The following is a 16855-nucleotide window of genomic DNA, read 5'->3' as shown; positions in this document are numbered from 1 at the left end:
TGTGTATCTAATCCTATCCTGTGTGATACTGCCTGACGGGTTGTGTATCTAATCCTATCCTGTATGATACTGCCTAAAGGGTTGTGTATCTAATCCTATCCTGTGTGATACTGCCTAAAGAGTTGTGTATCTAATCCTATCCTGTGTGATACTGCCTGACGGGTTGTGTATCTAATCCTATCCTGTATGATACGGCCTAAAGGGTTGTGTATTTAATCCTATCCTGTGTGATACTGCCTGACGGGTTGTGTATCTAATCCTATCCTGTGTGATACTGCCTGACGGGTTGTGTATCTAATCCTATCCTGTGTGATACTGCCTAAAACAAGCAGTGCAGGGGCAGTAAAGCCCACTCCAAAGTCGGCTTTCACACCCTCCTGCTTATTGATGTTATCAGCTGAAGTTGTGTAGGGGCAGGAAAGCCGTCTGAAGTCGGCTTTAATAGCCGCCTGCAAATTGATGTTATCAGCTGAAGTTGTGTGGGGGCATGAAAGCCGTCTGAAGTCGGCTTTAATAGCTGTCTACTAATTGATGTTATCAGCTGAAGTAGTGTAGGGGCAGGAAAGCCGTCTGAAGTCGGCTTTCATTGCCGCCTACTTATTGATATTATCAGCTGAAGTTGTGTGGGGGCAGGAAAGCCGTCTGAAGTCGGCTTTAATAGCTGTCTACTAATTGATGTTATCAGCTGAAGTAGTGTAGGGGCAGGAAAGCCGTCTGAAGTCGGCTTTCATTGCCGCCTACTTATTGATATTATTAGCTGAAGTTGTGTGGGGGCAGGAAAGCCGTCTGAAGTCGGCTTTCACAGATGCCAGCTAATTCAAGAAGAAGAGAGAAGAGGAAAGAATAGGAACATAGTATGAAAACTATAAGGAAGACCTAACATGTTGATCCAGAGGAAGGCAAAAAAAACCCATGCTCCGTTTTGGGAAAAAAAATTCCTTCCTGACTCCACATACGGCAATCAGACTAGTTCCCTGGATCAACGCCCTATCAAGAATCTAATATATACAACCTATAATCTGAGTCAGACTCATAGTGCATGGTATGGCAGATCATTGCCATACCGTGCACCATGACTATGACCCCAAAGACTAAAAGAAGGGAAGTAGGAAGAGGAGGGGAAGAAAACCAGCTGTGAAGAAGACCAGAGGACACAGGGAAAAGACAGAAGACAGGTGATAAAGCCTGGAGCCGGAGGAGGAGAAGGGGAGGAGGTGATCACCAGCGGAGAGCAGGGATGGGAATAGACGGTAGAGAATGGAGGGGAGGGAACGGAGATTGGGAAGGGATCGGAGGGCAGGGGTGAGGGGTCCCACCCTCGGGAAGAGGTAAAGCAGAAAATAAGGCAACCAAAAAACATTTTTATTTCAATCAGGGTGAGATCAGAGGGCAGGGGTAAAGTTAAAAAAGAGGACAATAAACCTTGTTTTTATAAACAAACAAAAATATAAACAATTTTAACAATTTAAATAAGTATTAAATTAACAATATTTACAAAATGATAAAAAAAAATTGAAATGAAACATCACTACAGTTCTTCATATCGATTACCTGTATTTGTGTATCCGTGCCTGGGGGAAACAAAAGAATCAGAACACATGGGATACTGTGGGGGGGGGGCAAGGCTTTGTGGACGCCGGATCCTCTGCACTGGTGTGCTGTGAAGTGGGTCCGGCCTATGGGTCCAAGAATGTTGTTGAAAATGGCCAGGGTCAATCAGAGTATGTACAGTAGACGTTTCATTAAGTTCACCGGCTGCCGCTTTATTTAAAGTCTCAAACATGACCCTTTCTGCATGCGCCCTCTGTCGGTCATCCAGCCTCTGTAGTCTCTCGCCAGCATATGTTGCAAAGCTGTCCCGCTTGGCCTGGGTCTGCAGAAGTAGAATCTTGTTCGCCAGAGATACTAGATCTGGCGATGGCGGCAAGCTGGCCTTTCTTTTCCTTGATTTTCTCTGTCGCCGAGGCACAAGGTCTTCACTTGTAGAGGCCATAGGGTCTTCATTCACCGATGCCATAGGTTCCTCATTCCTTGACATAACACTCGCCTCCTCCATACCACGTTCCGTAGCCGAGATGTCGTCATCTTGCCAATGGTGCTGTGGGAACACAAAAATAAAGTTAAGATTTGGTTACAACATCCAGCAGGTATGTTATGACCAGCATGGGTACACGTGCACTAAAAAACAAATATGAGGGGCGGCTAAACTAGGGCATGTACAGTGAAAGTATAAATGCTATTTACAGGGAAGCAAAGAAGGTACTTACATCTTCAACAGGGGAGTCAGTCCGTATGTCGGGGTCTTCTTCCGGGGTCTGCCGTATCGTACACACCATTCGCCGAGGTAGCTCCTGGTCACGGGTGAAGGCAAGCAAATCATAATACCATAATGTCGGCACATAAACCTCATCTGTGCCGGTACCTGACTTCTTTGATTTCTCCACCCGGTTGAGTTCTTTCTTATATACGGTACGTAGACCCTGGATCTTTCTCTTCACCAGCTCTTCATCCACCTTCTCGTTGGGGCCATGCCTTTTAAAGAGGGAAATCAATTGCTGGTAGGCCTCCCTCTTTTTCTCTCTATTGCAGTAGTCTGTTGATTTTATTTGCCAAAGGCACGGCAGGGAGCGGTAGAGGTCAATCATTTCCCTCACAAACTCTTCACTTTTGAAAGCCATCTGAAAAGGATAGCAATACAGTGAGCATACATGAAACATTTTCAAACAAAGTAAAAAGTACTACACACCATTTGCTGACTAAAAATGGCCTCCAATATATAAGCAAATATATACTTATTGAGTGTGATAAAAATCCACTAAAATAACTTACCGTGGAAACAAAGCAATACAGTGCCTGAAAAACCCAAAAGTCAATGTTCAGTCACAGCTGAAGAAAATCCACAAATGAATGGAATCACAGCAGTAGATCGCAACTAGGATCCAAAAATCAGGACGCTGACAAGGCTTCAACAAATCCCAGATGGACGAAACTTGCCCGGAGAACACTGCTACGATCCGAAAGCAAAGCGCAGATAGGAACAAGGGAGCGGAATTGCCCCAACGTCGCCTTTTTAAAAACCCCCGGCCAATCAGAACGCAGTAGCGTCCACCAATCGAAGATGAGTGGGCGCGGAAAGGTAATTTTATGTACGCCTTTCTGTCACAGTACAGTCCCTCAAAGTGTGTATCGTTGAGTGTGGATCGTTGAAATAGCTGCTGTGTGACAGCGTCCCAGCGACCAACGAGATCGTTAGTTAGATCGCTGGGGCGGCCGAAATCGTTGGCAAGTTTACATGTTTGACGGCTCCCGAACGATCTCTCCAGCGATCTCAAAACTGTGACGTAGTAACGATCTCGCTAGCGATCTCGTTATGTGTGACAGGGCCTTAAGTCCACCACCCCCCTGCTCCGACCTTGCCTTAAACCCAGTCACTAGCTTCATTCCAGCCCACACCTCTCTGGAGCTTTTTTGTGCAAATTGATTTTCTAATTTAACTCTGAATGCCTCACGGGCAATCTTAATTTTCCCCTTTAGGTCTCGCTGTATAATTTTCAATGACTCCTTGTCCTTCCTTTTAAAAGCCAGTTTTTTCATGTTTAGTAAATGTTTCAACTCTTTTGTAATCCATGGCTTATTGTTTGCATAACACCGAATCTCTTGAACAGGTACTACAATGTCCATACAGAAGTTGATGTAATCAGTAACTCTGCCAGTAATCTCATTAACATCACAATTCTCTTTCATGGTACACAACACCTCCCAGTCTGTACAATTAAAGCAGTCTTGTAATGCCTCCTCTGCTGCTGGACACCACTTCCTTATCTTTTTAATTGTCACTGGTTGTTTGCGGACGTCTGGTTGGTAAGCAGGAGACAATAGTATGAGGTTGTGGTCAGATTTCCCCAGGGGGGGTAATGCAGCCGATGAATAAGCATTCTTAACATTAGCAAAGAGGAGATCCAGTGTGTTGTTGTCCCGTGTAGGACATTTGACATATTGATAGAACTTTGGTATTGCAGATGAGATCTTTACTCGATTGAAATCCCCAGAAATTACAGTTAGAGAGTTTGGGTGTTTAGTCTGAAGCCGGGCCATCACCCCTGACAACACATCCCCAGCAGCCTCTGGGTTCGCACATGGTGGTATATACATCACAACTACAATAACAAGAGTGAATTCTCTAGGCAGATAGTAAGGCCTGAGGCCCACTGCTAACAGTTCAATATTTGGACAGCAATGTTTCTCCTTAACAGTTACATGCCCCTGATTGCACCATCTGTTGTTAATGTAGAGTATCACTCCTCCACCTTTTTTCTTGCCGCATCTAACTCTCTTATCAGCCCGAACCATTTGAAACCCTGGTACCGAGACACATGAATCTGGGACCTCCTCATGCAGCCAGGTTTCTGTAAAGCACATGAGACTGCATTCCCTAAACTCCTTCTGGGTCTTACTCAGAGCCAGCAGTTCATCCGACTTATTTCCCAGCGATCGTACGTTACCCATGATAATGGATGGGACCACTAGTTTAAACCTTCTCCTCCAGGACTTGATCTTCTTGCCTGCTCTGCAGCCTCTGAAAGGTCTCCTTATTTCCCGTGGAACATTCAGTATTGCCACTGCTGGAGAAGACTTTATCCTGCGCAGTTCCAGAAGACGATCCCTAGAATACACTGCTCGTTTAGCCACAGACCTAGGGTCCACCATCCCGTCATTGTTTCCACCCGTCACACCAGTCCTCTCCATGGCAGATCGTATGCAGTGACCTCCACCGCTCACATATGGCTGTATCCCTGTCACAGGCTGTGGGTAGCAGCATGCATCCTTCAGTAGCATTAGCTGAGATGGTCCGTATTGCGTGCCCCAGAGTGTTTGTACCAGCAGGAGACTTGTAAGTGGTGGAAGAAGATCCAGGTGCAGATCTCGTGCTGTGTGCCCAGCAGCAGTTGATAGTGTGGGAAGTGTTTTATCTTCCATCCCCAATAGACGAGTATACAGGAACGTTGCAATCCAAAGAAGGTAATAAAATAAAATAACTGTAACAAAACTGTAACTGAAATAAAGTAGAAGCTTCTGCTGCTGCAATGGGCTGCCAGTAGTCCGGCGCCGTATTGTCTCCACGATCTAGCACAGAGGCAGACAGGCATGTCCACACCCTCCGGAGTCAGAAAGTGAAATAATGAATAAGAACTTGTTTTCTTTGCATTATTTGAGGTCTGAAAGCACTGTTTCTTTTTTAGTCTTTTGACGATTTCTCATTTGCTGCAAATAAATACAAAATTTTTAGCTTTGAATTTCAGAGACATGTTGTCAGTAGTTTATAGAATAAAACAACAATGTACATTTTACTAAAAAATATACCTATAAAGAGAAAAATCAGAGAAAATGAAAATTTTGCAGTGGTCTCTTAATTTTTGCCAGAACTGTATTTATAGCTATATTTCTATATATCTATATAGATATCTATATACAATTTAAACCAGAAGTTTACATACATTATATAAAAAGACAATGTCAATATCTGACATGAAATCAGAATAAACCTTTCCCGCTTTAGGTCAATTAGGATTACCAAAAATTTTTAATATTTGCCAAATGCCAGAATAATGGGTGAGAGAGAATGTTTTAACATTCTCTACACGTCACCGAGCAGGTCTTATGTAGTTCTGGGCTAATTCCTTACCTTTCTCAGAATCATCCTTACCCCACGAGACATGGAGCCAAAAACTAAGGAAGATTGACAGTCATCTTAGGTTTCTTCCATTTTCTAATAATTGTGCCAACAGTTGTTGCCTTCTCACCAAGCTGCTTGCCTATCGTCCTTTAGCTCATCCCAGCCTTGTGAAGGTCTACAATTTTGTCCCTGGTGTCCTTAGACAGCTCTTTTGTCTTGGCCATGGTGGAGAGTTTGTTGTATGATTGATTGATTGATTGTGTGAACAGGTGTCTTTTAGACAGGTAACGAGTTCAAACAGGTGCAATTAATACAGGTAATGAGTGCAGAGTAGGAGGGTTTCTTAAAGAAAAACTAACAGGTCTGTGAGAGCCAGAATTCTTTCTGGTTGGTATGTGATCAAATACTTTTTTCATGCAATAAAATGCAACTTAATTATGTAAAAATCATACAATGTGATTTTCAGTTTTTTTTTTATTTTAAGATTCTGTCTCTCACATTTGAAGTATACCTACGATAAAAATTACAGACCTCTCCATTCATTGTAGGTGGGAAAACTTGCAAAATTGGCAGTATGTCAAATATTTATTTTCCCCACTGTATAATATATATACACATACATATATACACACACATTTGTTTTTTATTCCAACTTTACAGAAAATGTGGATTGTGTTGCCAACATATTTTTTGTGTGGTGAGCTGTATATTCTATTGGTACCATTTTGGTGTACAAACTGAGGTTTTGAATGCTTTTCATCTAGTTTTGGGTACATGAGATGATTTTGATATCTTGTTTCTGTATAATGGTTAGGCCACTTTTACACATTCAGTATTTGGTGAGTTTTTTACCTCAGTATTTGTAAGACAAAACCAGGAGCCAAGAGTGGGTGAAAAATGCAGAAGTGTTGAACATGTTTCTATATACTTTTCCTCTGATTGTTCCTCTCCTGATTTTGGCTTAGAAATACTGATGTAAAATACTGACCAAATACTCAATGTGTGCACTTGACCTTCCTGTACAGATTAATTTGTTTTATAATTTCATAGATCTGACTTTTTTTTGACTTTTTTGGACACAGTAATATCAAATATAGTTTTTTGCTTTTGAGAAATGGGGATGATTACATTTTTATTACTTTTTAAAAATGTTTTTATTAACTTTTACAAATTTTTTTTAGTCTACCTAGGGGAGTTAAACTTCCAATTGTTTAAACTCTTGTACTATTTACTGCAAAAGTTTGGTATTCTACTGTATATAAATGGTTACTGCAACCTGCAGAATTCTGGCGTAAAACTATTTGAATTGCATGAACTTTTTAAGCAACTTGTAGTTGTGTTAAAAATGCACATCTTTTAAAATTTTGCACCAGTCCCATCTTCAGCAATTTTTTCTAAGTGGGTGGAGATTCACTGGAGGGGGTATTTCCGAGAGCAGCTGGAAAGCTCATCATCATTTACACCATGAAAGTGGCATAAATTTCTACAGAAATGTGAGCTTATTTCTTATGCTGGCGCACAGTAGCTGAATTATGCCCCAAAGTCATTAGGAGCCACGCACCTCATAATGAATCAAGGCCATCTTGATTACACAACACCATTGAGGTTACTTTTTAAGACTATGTACAATACTGACACCCTGTATTGTATATAGTCTTAAAAAGTAACCCCGATGATGCGAGTGGTCAGCACTGTTGTTTTACAGGACTGGGGTTCTAGGTTGAAATCCAAACTAGGGAAACATCTGCATGAAGCTTGTCTGTTCTCCATGTGTTTGCATTGTTTATTTTTTGTTAATTTATTATGCTTTGCTTATATAGCACCATCATATTCCACGGCACTTTACAGACATCATCATCACTGTCCCCATTGGGGTTCACAATCTAAATTCCCTATCAGTATGTCTTTGGAGTGTGGGAGGAAACTGGAGTTAATTATCATAGCAATTATGTGAGAATTTATAAACAACCTTTAATTATAATACTCATTAAAAATCTGTGAAAACCTAGACAGACAAAGAAAAGGGTGATGAATCCTTGTAAATCCACTCACCCTTATATTGAAGGTTGCTAGCAAACAATACTGTCAATCTAATCACTACAATAAGAAATACAGACTGAGCTATAAACTTCTATCAAGTATCTCCTTCACAAATATCAAAATCAGAGGTGTCCGGTTTTAGATCATAAACTAATCAACAAAAATAATCACACAGGTGTGTAGATATATACAAACAGTGGTCCATACATATGCCCGTCCTGCAAAAAGGTACCACATTAACAATGGGGAATGGGATAACATTGATTCATTTAAATGTCCACCTCAACAGTGGTCAGAAGGACAGATTAAACTATTAGGTCTATGTATTCAAATACAACGCTACACATCATCACACAAAAGACATTCCTTAAATATTGCACGTGTATCTGTTCTCACGAGCGTGCATATCAAAATTAGAATACCATCTGTGAGACAAGTAAATTACATTTATGCCAGCTCAATTTTGGTGACTCATAAAAATGGAAAGATCTCACCTTATTAGCTGATACTTTCACAGATAAGGGAGACAGAAGTTTCTTGTGAATGGCTTCAAACAAGGATAGTTTTCATGCTGTCTGACCCTATACTCCATAAACTCCCGCCCTTACAGGGGCAGTCCACAGCTGACCCTTAGTAGTTATTCCATATCCTGATATTCCCTATGCGCCTCCCGACGCGTTTCCTCCACCATAGGTTCCTCAGGGGTATAGCATGCATGTCTTGATTAGTCCATAGGGGATAACAAAGAAGGAATCTCCTATACACCAGTCCAGTATCTGTTTTAGTGCTTCTATTATCAACCACTGCCTGGGGCTACTTATATGCAATATTATCACCAGCATGTGTGTCAAATGTCTATTCAGATCAGTTGTAATTACCTTAAAACGCAGTAGTTTCCCCTTAATCTTCCCCGCCACCATGCTTGCAATGTGTGTATGGCAGGTGACATCATTTCCAGTTTCTCCGCCACCCCTTTATTATGTTCCACCTTGGAGCGCACCTCTGATCATGTGACTTCCGATCACATGTTCAATCTCCCATCTCTATCTCCTGATGCTTGCGTTTCATCATGGAACGCATACTCGTAACGTCATTTCCGGTCACATGGTCTCGGTGGTCACTTCCCGTTGCGCAATATAGACATGTATATGCCGGAAAATGAAGCTCCAAAGCGTTCCAACGTGGAACGCATTATTCATAATGCTGTGGGAGATAGTTAACCCCTAAGTTCCTGATCCATTCTATTCAGGCTAATGACCACCATATATCCACATATTCATATTGTTTTGATGTGGGTAGTCAATTTAGGATCAGAGAATAATACCTGGGGAACTTTACCAGGTTGATTTTTAAAACATGATATTAAAGGCATCTCAAGTATATCCTCAAGGTGACACAAGCCTTGTTTCTCAGAAGACAAACAACCATGCAAGTAGAAATAATTAAGTCTGGAGCATCCAGGCTAAAAATAATCTCAGAATAATCTCTGTATGGTCTTAAAGTTACACACACCTTATTACTCATCTGTCTCATATAGTAACAGGAACTTTATGTGACTGATGAGAGTTTGCTTACAGCTTTGCAGAATCTAGCTCTATGTGGATCTACTTCAGGTAAAATATAGTAAAACTGCAGCCAACAGCGCAGTAAGTGATACATCACTGGAATCAGGGTCTCCATCCCTGCATCATGCTGCATCATGCTGTTCTCAGATGGAATATCACAAACCTGGTAACAAATTCCCTTTAAAGTTTGGTCTCTCTTTTTTTCTCTATATTCTTTGGATTTTTATGAGACACCCTAAGTACACAGAACAAACGCCTATATATCTCAACATTTTAAAAAATATACACTAAAAAGCAAAAGGGTAACAATATTTTCAATTTTTAATAGTTTATTTTAGTATATAGGAAGAAAAAGATTTTTCCACCACCAGGGGCAAACAGAAATAATGCAGTGACATGACAAGACTCTTGCATAACTAATCATATGCTAAATAGTTGTAAGTCAAATTTATGTATGAGATAACCAAGATGATTATCTATAAAATGATGGTAGTCTCATGTTCCAAGCAGTATTGGATGGTGAGATATGGAGCCTGAAAATCAAAAGTTCAAAGCATTGTTACCCTTCAGTGTATTTATAATCCAAGACAACTATCCGTTTGGCTTAATGTCTGGCTTCAATGAAATATAAGAATTATATCTACATTTTTTTTTTGTCTAAATGTTCTGATTTTTCACGTATTTAATTCTACATGACAAAAACTGGTAATCTTACTTTCATTTATGTCCCCTGAAACATTTGTTTCCTTTTACTAGAAAAGGACTGCATATGAAAACCCATTTTAACTGGATTTATTGGTGAATTTACTATAATAAATTAATATTTGCATAAACTGAGATGCAAAATACTAAATAGTTAAATACTTCTTAGTTTGTGTTCCCCATGAATAGTCCTAATTCTGTAAAAATGGTAAATTCAGAAATCTGTGGAAAGTTACTCTTAGAATATAGATATATTTTTGAGCATAACATTTTTTATATCCCACTTGGTATCAATAAAAAAATTTTTTATATTGTATTACATATATTATTACCTCTTAGCTTTTACATTTCTCAACTGAATACAACAATTCTCTGTCTTGATTGGTAGATCTGTCTCCAAAAGAAGGACTGACTATTCAATATTACTCCAGAAAGACGCATTTGTTGCATGCAGAATATTGGTTATGACATTTTAAGTTGCTAAAGAAGAATGAAGCCTGGGTGAGGAAGAAATTACATTTCGATGTACTATAACCTCTGACCAGCTAGATAAATCATGGAACTTGGACTTCTGACAGGTGAGGCTGAAAGACCTAAGATTCCTAAGTAAAATCTGTATTTCTCTCTTAATCCTGTGACTGTATTGACTGGAGAAGAAATGCCAGTTTTGTACAGATATTGGTAAGATCTAATAATAGCTGTCATAAATCATTTATTACTTCCTAATCTAGAAGCCTTACATTTTTCTGCTTTTATTAGATTTCATAATGCAATTGGAATCTAATCGTGTCTGAATTTAAAAACAAATTTGAATGTTAGGATAGAAACAAAGTAACTGTGGCCATAAGTGGACCGATTGTCTGTAATAAACAATGCCAACAAAAACGTAAAAACTAAAATTAAGAGTATATAAGGATTTCCTACAGTCAGAGTAAAATTATTGTAGGAAAAGTTTTTACATATCCTCATGGATATCGCAACCCTGAAGGCTCATTTCAAAGGAAGTACATACAGTGGGGAAAATAAGTATTTGATACACTGCCAATTTTGCAAGTTTTCCAACCTACAAAGAATGGAGAGGTCTGTAATTTTTAAAGTAGGTACACTTCAACTGAATCTAAACAAAAATCATATTGTATGATTTTTAAATTTTTAAATTGCATTTTAATGCATGAAATAAGTATTTCATCACCTACCAACCAGCAAGAATTCTGGCTCTCACAGACCTGTAAGAAGCCCTCCTACTCTGCACTCATTACCTGTATTAATTCCACCTGTTTGAACTCATTACCTGTATAAAAGACAACTGTTCACACACTCAATCTCTGTAATGATCTGCAACATAAACTAGGGAAAGAAGGGGAGAGCTGTCCCTACAGTAAGACTAAGCTGAGTCCCTACGTTGTAGCGGGCGACCTGTTCCTTGTGAACAGACCCGCCTTCGTCCTCGGCTAGTCTGAACAGAGACCTATAGAGAGGTCCCTAAAAGAACTAAGGACTGGGACAAAAATGGGACACCTCCTAACAGAAGTTGTTGTAGAGCAAAAGATAAACTGACAAAAGTACTAGAGGTCCAGAGGACCAAGCAAACTAGAGATAGATAGGCACAAAATCACCTGGCTAGAGAGACAGTCAAAACAACACTGAAGTCCAGCAAGGCCAGAAGGGCGGAGCTGGAATATATAGGAAGATGGTCACGTGACCGCAAAACACAAGATAGAAACAAAAACAAACAGGAGGGCTCTAACAGTACCCCCTCTTTTATGAGGATCCTCCGGATCCTCCAGGCCCAGGCCTATCCGGATGTCTCCTGTGGAAAGCTCTGACAAGTCTAGGGGCAGAGACATCATCCGCCTTAACCCAGGAGTTCTCCTCGGGACCAAAACCTTTCCAAGCGACGAGATACTGCAATCTCCCTCTATGCTCTCTGGAATTCAAGATACGAGAAATTTCATATTCGCCGTCTTCCACCACCGGAGGAACTGTGACAGTGGTTTCCCTATCCGATACATCAGCCTTTTTTAACAAGGAAACATGAAACACAGGATTAATCTACCAGGAGGAGGGAACCTCCAACCTAACAGCAGACTGGTTAACCACCTTAAATGGCCCCACAAACTTCGGACCCAATTTTTTAGAGGGAATCCTCAACCGCAGATTCTTTGAGGACAACCAAACCATGTCACCCACAGTAAACAAAACCTCTTTACTTTTCCTGTTAAAATACTTCTTGGACTTTTTGTTAGCCTCTTGAAGGTTACAACGTACATTAGTCCAAACTCTCTCCAAATCACCGGAAAAATTCTCCCCCTCCGGCACCGCCAACCCCAATTTGGAGAACGAACGAAAAGATGGATGCCTCCCAGTACAACAAAAAAAGGAGAACACCCAGCAGAGGAGGATGTATGGTTGTTGAGAGCAAATTCTGCGAGTGGCGGAAACTCTGACCACCCCTCTTGATTGTCTGCCACAAAACAACGCAAAAACTGTTCAACATCCTTGTTCTTTCTTTCAGTCTGTCCATTAGACTCAGGATGATAACCAGACGAAAATGAAAAATGGACTCCCAACCTGTCACAAAAAGCACGCCCAAAGCGAGCCACAAACTGAGGTCCTCTATCAGAAACAATGTCGGTGGGAACGCCATGGAGCCTGACAATTTCCTTAACAAACGCCTTAGCGAGTGTCTTAGCGCAGGGTAGCTTAATGAATGGAACCAAATGACACATCTTGCTAAAACGGTCCACAACCACCCAGATGACAGTGAAACCCTCGGACACAGGAAGGTCAGTAATAAAATCCATTGCCAGATGCGTCCAAGGCGCACTAGGAACCTCCAGAGGGCAAAGCAACCCCGCAGCAGGGGTATGGGAAGCCTTTTACCTAGCACACACCGTACATTGACGCACCCACTTGATGACTTCCTTCTGCCACCCAGGCCACCAAAAACTGCGACTGATAAGTCTCTTAGTCTCAGAAATTCCTGGATGACCTGCTAACTGAGACTCATGATACTCCACAAACAAATCTCTCCTAGAGGTTCTAGGCACAAACAACCTCCCATGAGGAGTGTTAGATGGGGTATCCTCTTGGGCTTTCAGAATCCCATCTTCCAAAATGGATTCCAATGCTGCTACCACAACTCCTTCCTGTAAAATGCTCTCCTCCTCCTCGGTACCAACCGTGGGAGAAAAGCTGCGAGATAAAGCATCGGCTTTAACATTCTTAGTACCAGGGATATAGGTAACAAAAAAATTAAACCGATAAAAAAAAAAAGTGCCCACCTAGCTTGACGGGCATTCAAGCGTTTGGCAGCATCCAGATAGATCAAATTCTTATGATCTGTGAAAACCTGAACAGGAAATTTAGCACCTTCCAAGAAATGACGCCAATGTTCAAACGCAAGTTTAATAGCCAGCAATTCCCGATTACCAACATCGTAATTAAGTTCGGTTTCTGAAAATTTTTTCGAAAAAAAAGCACAGGGATGTACTCCATCCTTGTTCTCCTGAGACAAAACTGCACCAACCCCCACCAAAGAAGCATCAACCTCGACCAAAAAAGGCTTGGTCTCATCAGGCTGCATAAGGATAGGGTACACATGCAAGAAATAGGAGCATGTTCACACTAGCAAAAAGAAGCAAGACCTACAAAAGACAAAAAATATATCTCATAGCATACCATCATTATATATAAATGTAAAGCAAAGTTGCATATTAAATATAGGTTACTTAGTGAACTATTTTTGATCAAAAAAAGTATACAAGCCGTCCCACCAGCGACAAGGTGACCCTAAATTGGGACGGTACCTACACGGTCTATATTAAAAACCTTACTGTATATCAAAGTTGAAGTAATGCATATAAAAGGGTAGACAAATAGGACCGGGTCCCAACTTCAGACTACCTAGGCCCGTGGTAAGCTACATATATACTAATCAGCTCAACAAAGGGGATGCCACACCCTTAATTTGCACAGAATGCAAACAAGACAAAAAACCAAGCAATGTGAACTGAGGTCTAAGATGGTACACATGCAAGAAATAGGAGCATGTTCACACTAGCAAAAAGAAGCAAAACCTACAAAAGACAAAAAATATATCTCATACCCTACCATCATTATATATAAATGTAAAGCAAAGTTGCATATTAAATATAGGGTACTTAGTGAACTATTTTTGATCCAAAAAAGTATACAAGCCGTCCCACCAGCGACAAGGTGACCCTAAATTGGGACGGTACCTACACTGTCTATATTAAAAACCTTACTGTATATCAAAGACAATATAGAAAATGTAGGTACCATCCCAACTTTGCTTTATATTTATATATAATGATGGTAGGGTATGAGATATATTTTTTGTCTTTTGTAGGTTTTGCTTCTTTTTGCTACTGTGAACATGCTCCTATTTCTTGCATGTGTACCATCTTAGACCTCAGTTCACATTGCTTGTTTTTTTGTCTTGTTTGCATTCTGTGCAAATTAAGGGTGTGGCATCCCCTTTGTTGAGCTGATTAGTATATATGTAGCTTACCACGGGCCTAGGTGGTTAGAAGTTGGGACCCGGTCCTATTTGTCTACCCTTTTATATGCATTACTTCAACTTTGATATACAGTAAGGTTTTTAATATAGACAGTGTAGGTATCGTCCCAATTTAGGGTCACCTTGTCGCTGGTGGGACGGCTTGTATACTTTTTTTGATCAAAAATAGTTCACTAAGTACCCTATATTTAATATGGAACTTTGCTTTACATTTATATATAATGATGGTAGGGTATGAGATATATTTTTTGTCTTTTGTAGGTTTTGCATAAGGATAGGGGCAGAACTGAACCTCTCCTTGAGATACACAAAAGCTTCAATGGCCTCAGTAGTCCACTGGACCTTATTCGCACCTTTCCTGGTGAGATCGGTCAGCGACTTAACATTTCAAAGGAGTGTTATCAATTGCAATCACAGAAATAGGTGATGACAAAGGTTTGGATTCCAATTTAAGTTTTTCCAAAAACCCCTTATCAATCACATTAAGAGTTGAACCACAATCCACAAATACCTGAAATTCAATCAAATCTTCCTGCAAAGAGGTACTCCCTGAAAGAAATACTCCCTTAGAGTTCAAACAAGCAATACGGGCGTAACTGATCTTTTTTTTTTCTTTACTTAAACGAAGCTCACAGTTCTTAATCAAATGGTCAGGTTTACCACAATAAAAACACAATCCCTTGGAAAACCTGCGGTCTCTTTCCTGAGAGCGGAGTGACATCGCTTCAACCTCCATCGGTTCTCCGCCGTCCGAGCAGACCCTCTGGGGACTAGGAGCTGCCATTGCAGGAATTTTTTCATCATTAACCCTGGCACGCAGTCTCCTGTCCACACGTATAGCTAATGGCATGGCTTATTGCAAGGACTCTGGTGCAGGAAATGCAATCAGCAGATCCTTAACCCTTTCACTTAGACCAGCAAGAAAAAAACATTTTAACGCCGAATCATTCCATTTCACTTCTGAGGATCACCTTCTGAAGTGTGTACAATAATTTTCAACATCACCTGACCCCTGATTCAAACGCCTCAGTTCTGCCTCATCAGATGAGACTCGATCAGGATCATCATACAATAGCCCCATGGCAGAAAAAAAATCCTCCTCTGACCTAAAACATGGATCATTAGGTTGGAGAGAAAAGGCCCACCCCTGTGGTTCCTTGCGCAAAAGTGACATGATAAACCCAATGCGCTGTGATTCATTCCCAGAGGACCTTGGTCTCAAACGAAAATATAATAAACAAGCATTTTTAAAGGAAAAAAAATCTTGTTGTTTACCATAAAAAATATCAGGGAGTCCTACCTTGGGTTCGACAAAATGCACTCCAGAACAGCTACTCACGTGTTGCCGGAGCTCGGACACCTCCAGAGACAATCCCTGCAGGCGTTGAGCCAAATCTTGAACAGAAACCATACTGATTCCCGGATTTCTTTCCTTAAAGTTTTTTTATTTTTGTTTGGGCTGGACTTACTGTAATGATCTGCAACATAAACTAGGGAAAGAAGGGGAGAGCTGTCCCTACAGTAAGACTAAGCTGAGTCCCTACGTTGTAGCGGGCGACCTGTTCCTTGTGAACAGACCCGCCTTCGTCCTTGGCTAGTCTGAACGGAGACCTATAGAGAAAGGGAGGGGTCCCTAAAAGAACTAAGGACTGGGACAGAACTAAGGACTCCTAACAGAAGTTGTTGCAGAGTAAAAGATAAAGTGGCAAAAGTACTAGAGGTCCAGAGGACCAAGCAAACTAGAGATAGATAGGCACAAAAGCACCTGGCTAGAGAGACAGTCAAAACAACACTGAAGTCCAGCAAGGCCAGAAGGGCGGAGCTGGAATATATAGCAAGATGGTCACGTGACCGCAAAACACAAGATAACAACAAAAACAAACAGGAGGGTTCTAACAATCTCAAACGAACTGCTCCACAATGGCCAAGACCAAAGAGCTGTCTAAGGACACCAGGCTAGGTGGGGACACTTGCAAAATCAGCAGTGTATCAAATGCTTTTTTTCCCCACTGAAAGTTGATTCATGAATGATATAACCCTGTGTGCCTTATAAAGTCTTAACGGGTTGGACTGAAGTACTAAGAGAAATGGGACCCATCCTTCAGCTACATGGAAAAAATACTCAGTACATGAATATGGTATCAGAACAAAGCTGATTATATACAGTACTGTGCAAAAGTTTTAGGCAGGTGTGGAAAAAATGCTGCAATGTCAGAATGCTTTAAAAAGTGAAGTGTTTAATAGTTTATTTACAGTTAGGTCCATATATATTTGGACAGAGACAACATTTTTCTAATTTTGGTTCTAGACATTACCACAATGAATTTTAAA

The 16855-nt window shown here is 40.6% G+C and overlaps 1 protein-coding gene across 3 annotated transcripts; it reads right to left on the bottom strand.

The window, feature by feature from the left end:
* Nucleotides 1–1189: 1189 nt before the first annotated feature.
* LOC141165206 (uncharacterized) lies at nucleotides 1190–10478 on the bottom strand. 3 transcript variants are annotated; one of them, XR_012251094.1, is made up of 3 exons: nucleotides 2830–4820; nucleotides 2268–2678; nucleotides 1190–2098 (listed from the first exon to the last, which is right to left on the bottom strand). XR_012251094.1 is itself a non-coding variant. In XM_073650834.1 (3 exons), the coding sequence occupies exons 2-3, from the start codon at nucleotides 2676–2678 to the stop codon at nucleotides 1529–1531; spliced, it is 981 nt and encodes a 326-aa protein (XP_073506935.1). In that variant the 5' UTR covers nucleotides 10314–10478; the 3' UTR covers nucleotides 1369–1528. The 3 variants fall into 3 exon arrangements, 2 of the variants coding, with proteins under 2 accessions (XP_073506935.1, XP_073506937.1); XM_073650834.1 differs by lacking the exon at nucleotides 2830–4820 and adding an exon at nucleotides 10314–10478 and having other exon boundaries at nucleotides 1369–2098; XM_073650836.1 differs by having other exon boundaries at nucleotides 1369–2098; nucleotides 2830–4768.
* Between the last annotated feature and the right edge of the window lie 6377 nt (nucleotides 10479–16855).

This window comes from Phyllobates terribilis, unplaced genomic scaffold (assembly GCF_046119375.1).
Source record: "Phyllobates terribilis strain yellow unplaced genomic scaffold, ASM4611937v1 Scaffold_11__3_contigs__length_659146591, whole genome shotgun sequence".
Taxonomy (NCBI): Eukaryota; Metazoa; Chordata; class Amphibia; order Anura; family Dendrobatidae; genus Phyllobates; species Phyllobates terribilis.
This window is presented reverse-complemented; position numbering and strand designations above follow the sequence as displayed.

Coding starts and splice junctions, on each gene's coding strand:
- LOC141165206 (XM_073650834.1), bottom strand. CDS start 2,678: ATGGCTTTCAAAAGTGAAGAGTTTGTGAGGGAAATGATTGACCTCTAC. Junction 2,099..2,267: donor CTGACTCCCCTGTTGAAGAT/GTAAGTACCTTC, acceptor GTGTTCCCACAG/CACCATTGGCAAGATGACGA.